Genomic DNA, 11536 nt, shown 5'->3' on the forward strand with positions numbered 1-11536 from the left:
GAAATCCCACCATCTCGAACTCAACCTCTTTAAAACTGAACTATTTGTCATCCCAGCGAAACCATCCATACAGCATAATATCTCAATCCAAAATTATTTCCTATCTCTGGCTCCTTCAAAGGCAGTTCGAAAACTGGGTGTTGTGATTGATGAACACCTGACCTTTAAAGATCATGTTGCCTCTGTTGCTCGTTCATGCCGCTTTGCGCTGTATCACATACGAAAGATCAGACCATACCTAACACCACATGCCACCCAGCTCCTGGTGCAATCTACTGTCATTCCCCACCTCGATTACTGCAATGCCCTTCTAACTGGTCTTCCAGCCTGTACTGTGAGACCTCTTCAAATGGTCCAGAACGCAGCGGCGCGTCTGGTCTTCAATCAGCCAAAAAGAGCACATGTCACCCCTCTGTTCTTTGAGCTCCACTGGCTACCGCTAGCTGCACGCATCAAATTCAAATTGCTCACACTAGCATACAAAGTCAGAGATGGTATGGCTCCCTACTACCTGAATCCTCTTGCAAAGGCTTACGTCTCGGCCCGGCCGCTCCGGTCATCACAGGATCGTCGGCTATCAGTGCCTACACCACGCTCAGGACAATCCAGACTCATCACAACATGCCCTATGGGTTATAAATTGTAAGTCGCTTTGGATAAAAGCGTCTGCTAAATAAATAAACATAAACATAAACAGACTCTTCTCATGCATCATTCCACAAATGTGGAATGACCTACCAAGCACTACCAGAACAGGGGCTTCCTTTTCAATTTTCAAGAAACTCCTGAAGACCCTGGTCTTCAGAGAGCATCTGCTAAACTAGCACCCTCCCTGCACCCGTCCCCCTCTCTACTGTCCACTCTTTGTTCCCTCCTCTCCATGATTCATCACACTGCCTCACCGCCACCTACGACTGACTGGAAATTGTTTGTTGTTGTTGTTGTTGTTGTTATTGTTGTTGTTAGCCTCAAGGGCAACATGCCAATTATCACTTGTAAGTCGCTTTGGACAAAAGCGTCTGCTAAATACATAAACATAAAAAAAATACATATATATATATATATATATATTTTTTTTTTTGAATTCATATATATTTTATTTTTTATCATTATTACTTTTTCATTAGGAACGTTTTGGTGGGGATCTGTATCTTTCCCAAGGACACCTACAGCCCCCTATAGGGCAAGCCTCGAACCACAGACTTATGGATCAGTAGACAAATAATTTACCCGTTCGTCTATGGCCGCCCCGTTTGGATGCTGTTTGGCCGAGACGTTCAGCTGGACTTCTTTGTTTACACCGCTGCCCCCTGAATAACTCCACATCTGAGAGGGTTGCTAGGGTCAGCTCTTCATTCTTGGACGTAGGACTTTTCTCACCAGCAAAATGTATAGAACAAATACGTGCATCCCTTGAAAACAAACTGTGAAAATTTGCTTTTCCGCACAAAAACTGCCACTGCTTTGCTTTGTGTGTCTTTAGCTTGGCCTGTTTTCTTTTCCAGCTGTTTCGTTTAGTCGCAGACTTTACCAAGCTTTGGAAAATAGATGAAAAATGTCTTCTCCGACATCTGACCCGAATATCTAAAGTCCGATTAGCACCTCCCCTAACAGTGGTGCTTAGTTCTTTCCCATTTGAGCATCTTTAGGAGACATAAATACAACTTGGAGTCCAGCAGAGCAACTCAAACCCATAGGCACCCATGCAAAATATGCGCTTGCTTGTCTAGAACAACATCCCACAATGCATAGCAATGTTACATCACAAGCTATTTTTAGCCACTCTAGGATAGGAGACTTCTATTATAACCTATCAAACCACCCTCAAAGAAAAATTAAAAGTGACTACATTTGCTTCTGTTTTATTCAGTCTGCATGCTCCAAACTCTTCTCTCTAAAATCATCACTCTCATTTTTTCCTTCTCGTGCCCATTTTGTGGTAAAATCTTTGCAGCATTCCTGTTGACTTTTCATCCTAGCCCCCTGCTGAGTGTCTTCTGTGAGACATTATGTAACATAAGCATTTGATTTACGTGTGTGTGTGTGTGTGTGCGTGTGTGTGTGTGTGTGTGTGTGTGTGTGTGTGTGTGTGTGTGTGTGTGTGTGTGTGTGTGTGTGTGTGTGTGTGTGTGTGTGTGTGTAAAGTTAGCTAAGATGGAGGCTGTCTGAGACCTGCACTGGTTACAGCAGTGGAGGAGATAAAGATGCTCTGTGTTTCCTGGCACTGTTGCTGATTTATCTCTCCGCTTAAGGCTCTGATTTTATTGCCCGGCCAGCATCAACTGGATACCATGTCTTTATCCCCCCCCCCCCCCCCCCCCCCCTCCAAACTGTTAGGGACAGACATCTTTCTATGGACATTTGGGTTGCTATAAATCTGCCACATCACTCCATAAAGCTGCTTAGGTCATGCCTCAACAAATATTAGGAAGAATATAACAAATATACAACTAAAGAAGAGACCCCTTAATTTGGAAGGAGAGACAACATGTCTGCACACAAAACAAATCCCTATTTTAAAATGTTTACCTAAGAGTGCTTTGGACTCTGCTGGGAGTCTGCGGGAGCTCACTGCAGAAAACAGCACACTTTCCGTTTTTTTCACTGCTGCTGATGGGAGGGTCCGTCTCTGGCTCTGCAGCAAACTATTAGGAACAACTTGTGCTACTTAGCCCGTGTAAACAGTCGGTCATGTCCAACATGGCTGTGGAATAGCTTTTCTAAAACGACCCAAGTCACATCTTCGGGATTACCTCGAGCTTAAAGAGACACCAAACTTCAGACAATATGCAACGAAGTTTAAAAATACATCCTTTTAGGAGACACCAATGTTTTTTTTAAGGTTCAGCCATAGTTTTTTGATAGGTCAATGTCACATTTGTTGATTTTTCACACGTGCTTAAGATAATTATCTCCCTGTGGAAGCCATTTTGCTTCAGATTTTCAGACTGATGTCTGGTTTCTGGGTTTGCAAGCTCTTAATTTAATCCTTTCTTCCTTCTCTTGGTGAAATGTTCATCTGTAACAAAAGCCCACAGCATGACTGGGTAAGCCAAGTGCTTAAGAGTTTGAGAGCTTTTCTTTTCAAAATAACAGCTCTTTGCTGTTTGAAGTCCACAGGACCTATTTATGAAATGGACCGATCTTTTGTGTAGAGGTACTTTGGAAACTCTTGATACTGGACGCATTTCTCTTTTTGGTGTGTCTTTGTGCGAAGGTCATGCTTGTCCTCATTTGTGTTTCTTGGCGGAGTTTTGCACCTCTCAAGCCTGATGAGCTTGATTTTGTCCAAAATCTGTAGTAATAAAATCCTTGAAGCAGCTTTCTCAGACGATTTCTCTTCACCGACGGGAGAACAATTTCTGCTTTAATTCATCTAATTCTACATGCTACCAGTCACTTGTTATAGAGTAATGATTTGAATGTATTGCAGTGTACAAAGCACATTCATGAAGTTATTTGCACAAAACCATTTTCAGTACCTTACACAATGAGCCATTTTAGGGCTGTGTCACTACACGCTGTGGTTGGCCACGCCAACCCATCCCCTGATAGGTTGGGTTCCTAACCACAAAATGGGAATTTGCAAGTCACATCCCTGTTTTCTCTACCAACAGTGTTGTAGTTAAAGCACATCCATAGGTTTCCCATGTGTGAGTGCAAAGAGATACTTTGAAACTTTTCCATATTTTGAAATCAATTTCTTGAGCCAGTTTGTGCTAAAATGACCCTTTACAGGGTTAATGAAGGGACAGCTGGCCCTTATCGCCCCGGTGGCCGGAATACTTAAAGAGTAAGTAAACCCTAAAATAACATTTTTTTTTTGCAAATTAACTGTAAAATTGGGTCTTTACAAATGCAATCTTTCTGTTTCTGTGCATTTTTTGACATGTTTGTGTAAACGTCTTAGTGCTGCCCCCTGTGGCAGAACAGCGGCTACTGCATTTTAATCTTGTGATTGACTGTGGCTGGAACAATTTCATGTCATCTCTACAGTCTCCTCCCACTCCCCCTCCCTCCCAGGATGGAAATTCCCCACACTTGGCCATGCCACTCTGTGTCTCCTGGCAACACCCACTTTCATGGCATTTTTCAAATCTTAGGGGTGGAGTTACATTTCCTGATGGTGTGCAGTCCCTCTTTAACTTGCAACTTCTGAATGGCCAGTCTGCTCTGTTGGGACACTCAAAATTGATCTGATATACCTGGTGCCGCAGTTGGGTTCCAGCATGTCTCCTGCATGTTTCAGAACATGTACACAGCTTGTTTGTTTAATTTAGTGATAATCACTCCTGTAGACACTAACGAAGGCTGGGGAGACATTGGTTCTGCAAACGGACACTAAGGGGTGGTTAAAGCAAGCCAAACCACCTGGTTCCCCTTTAATAGCTTGTTTAAAAGCACGTAAATCTCAAGAAGCTTCGTCCCTCCTTGTTTGCAAAGGAAAATGTCGAATCCTCAAAACCTTTGTTGGGTAGGGACTCAACAAGTGATTCTATGCAATTTTCCCATTTTGTGACAACACAAAAGGGATGATTTGAAACGTGTCGTTGTGGACACATGGTTCCTAAAACCAAACACTGACAGATAATAGATGGTTCTTATTGGTTTCGAGTCTCTTTAAAGGTAGTAGAGACCCACATGGCAGCACAAAAACATGCAAAAAGTCATTTTTGCATAGTTTGTTCCCTTGAAATTTTTTTCCTTTTTTTTGTTGTGGACGTCTAACTTTGACATCATTCACAATAAACACTAAAGGGCCGCTATCTGGCCTAATGGTGTCTTTAAAAGAAAACATTTCCTAAAAAAGAATGTCCTAGAATGTCCTAAAAATGGACATTCATGTCAGCCAGGTAGTTAAGACCTGTTTTTACCACCTGAGGCGTCTCTCTAAAGTTAAGCCCATTTTAAAAAGGCGTCATCTCCATTCAGTTGTTCATGCCTTCATTACTTCCCGTCTCGACTACTCCAACTCAGTGCTATATGGTATCTCCTCCTCCACTCTCGCCCGCCTTCAGCTTGTGCAGAACGCAGCAGCTCGATTCTTGACTGGCACCAGGCAGCGAGAACACATCACACCAGTTTTAGCAAATCTCCATTGGCTCCCCATCCATCTCCGGATACAGTTTAAGATCCTGGTTTTTGTGTTTAATCCCTCAATAACTTAACACCTGGCTACTTGTCTGAGCTCATTCACCCTTATGTCCCTACAAGATCCCTCCGATCAGCTGACCAGCACCTTTTCCATGTCCCTACTCCCGCTGTAAATCCCGCGGGGAGCGCGCCTTTTCAGTTTGTGCACTGAAGCTCTGGAACCACTTGCCCCTCCTGATCAGACTCTCTTCCTCTCTTTCCCTTTTTAAGTCACGTTTAAAAACTGACTTTTATTCATTGGCTTTTCTTTTCGATTTGAATTACTCGATTTTAATTGATTTAGTTTTTATTTTTGATTGTTTTTATTGCGTGTTTTTGTTCAGCACTTTGGTCGGCTCTCATGCCGTGTTTACATGTGCTAAACAAATAAACTTGGTATGGTATGGTATTTCCATAACTTTTCTAGAAAATATAATATCATCTTTGTCACGTTTTCTCTGCCTGGTGAATCTTGTCTTTTTTCTTGGTTTAGGAATTTCAGAAAGTTTGAGAACATCCAGAGAATGCAGACATCCGTCTGAACTAACTCTGGTCTGAAATATCCTTGAGGTGCTGCAACTATCCAGCGTTTTCTTTATTTTTGTAAAGTAATAAAAACCGTTGTTTTTAAATGTTAAGAGGAATGTTTTGCTTTGTACCTCTGTTGGTCTCTCGGTCCTTTCACCATCAGCAGTGTGAGAACTCTGTTATCTGCACGTTAGATGCTTTTGTCATTCAGACTATTCTCACAAACATTCAAATCTTATGAAAGTGCACCTGCCATTCATCACCCACGTATTCACAACCGAGCACACCACCACAGGATAAGGAACACATCGTTAATCACGCAGCAGATAGAAGAAAGAGCTAACAATAAAAGTTTAAACAATTGTGAAACGGTTCCGGGGGGGGGGGGGGGGGGGGGGGGGGGGCTTTCCTGAAAATCTCAGAGGAATAAAGATAGAGACAAATGACACAAACAGCTTAAGGGCCCACATTGTGCACCCTGTTTATGCATGGGTGTGGGTAGGCTGACACGTGAAGCTGAGGCTGTCAGTTTGTCAACAGCAGCAATTTTTCACCCTTGATGAGCCAACCGTGGAGGCATTCCAAATGAACTACCTGCATTCCAGCTGCATCAGATAAAAGACAAAAGGTGAGCACTCAGTAAATTATTGGACCTTCTTTCCCTTTGTCTCCATACCTTTCTTTCTGTCACAAACTCTTGCAGCCTTCTGTTTTTCCAGACCTCTCAGTCTTGTCTGATTGGCTTCACCATGACAGACACATTAGCCATTCACAGAGCGGCGAGCGCCATGTGGACAGCGAACTGTGCCCAGAACTCGAGCAATATGCTGTCACAGAAAAAACAAAACAAAACAAACAAACCATTTGCGTCTACTCTCTTCTGCATGCATTCCCACGTGGAAGTCCCATTGTGACCCCACGTCAAAAGAGACAAACAACGGCAACAGAAAGCGGCCGCCTCTCAATGTGGCGAGCCAGTGTATGGAACCCTGGCACCATATGGGCTCTCCATTGTTGAAGAAACTGCCTCAGGGATATTAACACCCATGATTTGCATATGTGGGAACCACTTTTGCAATTGTTTTTCTTCTCGCTATCTCTCCAGCCAATAAAGTGCCATCAATGATCTGCATGCAACGCCTGGAGGTGTGCTGGAGACCATTTGTAGAGCCATCCATTTCCTGTCATTTGGAAACAACTCCAACACGACTGACAGCAGCAGGAGGAAATCCCGTGATGATCTTACCTAGCTGCAGCTCCATGTTGCTTATCTTGTTTTCCGTGGGAAAGAGGATCTTCGGTGGCTTGTCAGTCAAAGGAGCTGGAAAGGAAAGCAGACGTTACTTAAAATCTGGAGGAAAATAATAAAAATATAGACAAGCCATCTACAAAAGAGCGATGCAGATGTCTAAATATCCCTACATACCATTTTCAACCAACCAATAAAACATGAACCAAATTAAATCATTTGATGTTTTACATGTTGCATTTTCCAGTTCGGATGGCTTTAGACTGCTTTCCACTCACCTGACCTACTTCTAATTATTCAGGCATTACTACTTCACCTGGAACACGGCCCTGTTTAATCTGTCTAAGTGTTAGGTATCTGAAGAGCCATCATGGAAAGTGTGTGTCTCAGTAAGAGGGAGCAGCTGATGCTCTAATGATGCTAATCATCCATACGGTGGATGTCAGACCTGCTGCTTAAGCCTCTTCTCAGAGGAATGGCAGAGTGTGCTGCAGGTTTATTGTTGTTAAATGACTTTCTGTTTTCACCGAGAGGTGCTACCTTTTTAAGTTAATGAACAAGCAGAAAAAGTTTTTTTAATAACACAATTAAATAGATAAAAAACGGGGAAGATAAAGGGAGGGTATGTCAGCATTTTAGATGAGATACTCAATTACCCATGAAAAAATACAAAATGAAGGTTTCAAAGCTGCAAAGGTGGACTGGTGTATTGACTATTAGGACTTTTTATTATAATGCAAGTATACTCAAATCACAATATCAATGAAACATAGGTTTCCCGTTTTATTTTTTATTTATTCTTTATTTAACCAGGAAGGTCCCACTGACATTAAAAACCTCATTTTTAAGGGAGTCCCAGCCAAAAGGCAGAAAAAGTTACAGTTACAATTAACTGCACACTCAAAGAGCACAAAAAAATTAAAGGTCCTATATCATGCAAAATCCCCTTTTTGGAAGTTTTGACAATGTTAAAGTGACAATGTGTAGTTTCCCTGGCAATAGGGGCAGTGAATACCTAAACCATTGCAAGCAATCAAGCATTATTTTTGAGTTTAAATAAGACCTTTCCAACGGATGGCCATAAGGGTCAACAATCCCTGGGAGTGCAACCACCAGCAAAATAACAAAAACATCAGATTCCCTTTCATCACTGGCAATAAGCGAAAAGGTAAATGTGTAAAACCACAATGTTTATTAATGGTGAAAGTTTTGTAACCGTTTCTTACAAATCAGTTAATGCATTTTGTCCTCACAGGCTTCCGTATAAAGAAACATGGAATCCAATATGGCATCGTCCAGAGACTTAGACCCGCTCCCATGTATTTTAGAACAGATTTTTAATGTTATATGTTATGAAACTGCCAATTTTTTTCAAAAACTGGACATGATTTAATTCTTTAACAACATTTTGATGAATATTTCTAGAGATGAATGGTAAAAATTACACACTGTAACTTCTTTCCTCATTTTTTATTTCACGCATGCATTTTTCTGTCTCAGCTGCAAATCATATGCTGTCTGCCAAGCAGGCTGCTGACATTTAGAAGGGGTTGTTGCTGCATCATCATGATCTGCACCTCCCCATCCAGATATTCAAGATCCCTCCTCCCCTGGACTGTAAACACTAATGCCCAGTATATCCGTGTAGCTAGCAGGGAGTTAAATCTCCACAGTAAATAAGTTATTTCTTTCTTATTTTGTCTGCATTTTGAATGATGTCTGGAAAACAAAAATTGACTTTTTGTTTGCAAGAAGAACAGGATCCCTGCCCAGTCTTTCTGAAGAATTGGCAAAAATGCTTGGACTTTATCTTCAGGAGCTCTCAAATCCTGAACCAGAATGTGACTGTGATTTCTGCTTTGTAAATCTCTACCATTACCGGTTTTCAGATGATTACTTCTTCAATCCATCGCCATTCCAACGTTAAAACCATCTAATTGGACAGTCAGAGCTGTGAGTACAAATAAAATACTAACCACTGGCTGCTAGCTGAATGGTTATAACCTTAACCCTAACATTCATGATGGGAATCTGCCACCATCTCAGCTGCCTTTTCTATGTTTGAGTGGTGTGCGTGTGTGTGTGAGTGTGTGTGTGTGTGTGTGTGTGTGTGTGTGTGTGTGTGTGTGCGTGCGTGCATGCACGCTGGGTGTTAGCAGCTCAATTTATATGGGCGGTGACAGGGTAGGTAATAAGTCACAAAAATAACTTATATCATTAAAAAATGGCATCACAATAGTGCCAGCAGTAATATTTTATCATATGTTGCGCCTACCATTGCTCTGGAAGGTGTAAAATAACATGTTACAGGTTCACTTAAACCATTGCTTAAAAAGTCTGCTGTGACTATGCTTTTGGCACTAAATCATATATAGAAAGAAAGTTGTCTTTTTGCCCCTTAAATGGTTTTACATAGCTGAGGAAAAAGGCAACAGTGGGTTGTACCAATTAAAAATATTTTTTCTGTTTATTTGATCTTCTGGTTCCCTACCCCCTGGCCGTGAAGGCAGTTGTGTAACGTAATAGCGGCGTTCCACCCGCAAGCTCATTCCCAACTGAGAGCAATTCTGATGCGAAACGGGAGTGAAAGTATTCCACACAGCTTGATCCAGTGATGTGACGAAATCACTGGAGAATTGCAACACCGCTCGTGATTTCACACGTCCACACACAACAATAAACAAGAAGAAAGACAGCTGCATGCATGGAAAATGTCTGTGGGTTATTTTCTGTTGTTTACATCGGTTACAGAAGTTCACAGGAAATGACGTACCTTTATTATGAAAGTTTCTCAATGTTCTACTGATTTTGTATTCAACTTTCTGTCTGGCTCGATCTAAACTGCCGAGTTTGATGTGTTTTGTCCTCTTTTCTGGGGCACATCCAAAACGTCACACTTAGCTGGTGGTGGAAAGGAACTCATCCGCTATAATGGTGGATAATTGCAGCGTAGTATGTTTTGTGGCTGTTTCACGATGCTCTCATGTGCAGTGGAAAGGATGGGTAAGAGTAGACTATCGTGTGTGGACCCTGTGTCACACACATAAACCAAGTCTGGATAGGGCTGTTGCATAAGGCAACTTCAAGCTAGTGACCAGAATGCTACTGTGGAAGACAGAAGACGGGAGTTGCCAGATTCTGGGGGCGTGGCGACTGGACGCCGGCTGGTCCTTGTTACACGTAATGAGGCTGGAGAGGAGAAAAGGGTGGCAGATCTACCAAGGTGTGTGTGTGGTCGACCTGTCATTGTGGCACCCGGTTCTGGGGGGTGGGATCGTTTGCAGTTGGTTAGGACTGCTGGCAATGAAGATAGCTGAGTAGGAGGGCAGTGTTCCAGCGTTAGGAGAGGAGGCTTGACGCCTTCTTTAGGTAGTGAGGGCTGGGAGTAGTTGGGTGCCAAGACCACGCCGACATCTGCCGCCGCAGACTCTGTCAGCCGGACTTGAGCCGTGGACTTACCCGCCGTCCTCGCAAGCTGCACCCCGGGGCGTTGGACGGTGTCGGAAGCTCAGACCCCGGGAAGGGGGTTGCATCGACTCGGCCAGCTATGTACCCGCTGCTTGATTTTATTTATGCTGTTCAACTGATTTTATTGTGAAGGAACTCGGCCGTAGTGTTTTATTGTTGATTGCAGTAATAAAGGATATTTTGGATAAGTTGCTGTCTACTGGTGCTGTTTTTGGGTTCTGACTGGAGGACAAGATATTCTGCCCGTGCTCCCACTGAAACTTATATTACACTACTAAATGAGACTTAAATAATCTAATCCAGTAAAAGACACATGAATAAATAACAGAATAAACAGAAAAGACCTGAACTCACATACTCAACTCTGCTGCTCAACCAATAAAAGCAGTTTCCTTATAAATATGGCTCAGTTTAAAAAGAACTAACCAGACTTTCAAATAGCTTGAAGTTTATTGTCATAAAACGTTAAAATAAAATTTGTCAACTAAACACATATGTCTCCTACTCCTCAAAAATGGCAGCCATGACATGGAGAGTGGCTGAACATGAGGACTTAACACAGCGGACTCACCCTTTCACACTACTCATTTGTTTTTGCCATTGTTTGGAAAACAGCTATTGCATCAGATTCTCATTGCACTGGCATTCTGGAGGTAAACTAATATTCCTACAGGAAGTGTCCAAGGCTTGACCAGAAGTAATATGTTTCAGCTGCTGACACCAATATTCATACGTGTAAATAACCAGAGGTTGGAATGAGTCATTGTTTGAAGGTCCAAAATAAATCTCTATTTTTTTTTCCACTCCAGCCTCGAGTCAAGTCAAGCCTCGACATGAGCAAGTCTTTGGTTAGCTCTGAATTCCGAGTCATAATCAACTCGTTTGACATTTTTTTTAAATTTGTCATAGAATAATTAGAAATCATTAAAACATTGCAAAATATATAAAATGTTGTTTTACTGGATAATGAGCACATTTAATTTGATCCAAGAGATCTATAGTTATATTTCCTCAAATTGAAGCTCCAGCTTTTAAGTACTTTCAAGTGAGCAGGTTCAAGTCCAATAGCAATAATAATAATAGTAACTGTCATTTATAACGCTCTTTCTATTTGACACCAACTCTCAAAGCGCTACAATGCAGTCTTAATAACAGAAG

The 11536-nt window shown here is 42.0% G+C and overlaps 1 protein-coding gene across 4 annotated transcripts in view; it reads right to left on the reverse strand.

Moving 5' to 3' along the window:
• Positions 1–11536, reverse strand: part of il1rapl1a (interleukin 1 receptor accessory protein-like 1a) — a 288242-nt gene that overhangs the window by 77907 nt on the left and 198799 nt on the right. For all 4 annotated transcript variants that reach the window (XM_015966101.3, XM_015966099.3, XM_015966100.3 and 1 more), the window contains exon 6: positions 6908–6982. In XM_015966101.3, coding sequence (XP_015821587.1) covers positions 6908–6982 — 75 coding nt within the window. The remainder of the gene's footprint in view (positions 1–6907; positions 6983–11536) is intronic.

Source organism: Nothobranchius furzeri, chromosome 14 (assembly GCF_043380555.1).
Source record: "Nothobranchius furzeri strain GRZ-AD chromosome 14, NfurGRZ-RIMD1, whole genome shotgun sequence".
NCBI classification, from domain to species: Eukaryota; Metazoa; Chordata; class Actinopteri; order Cyprinodontiformes; family Nothobranchiidae; genus Nothobranchius; species Nothobranchius furzeri.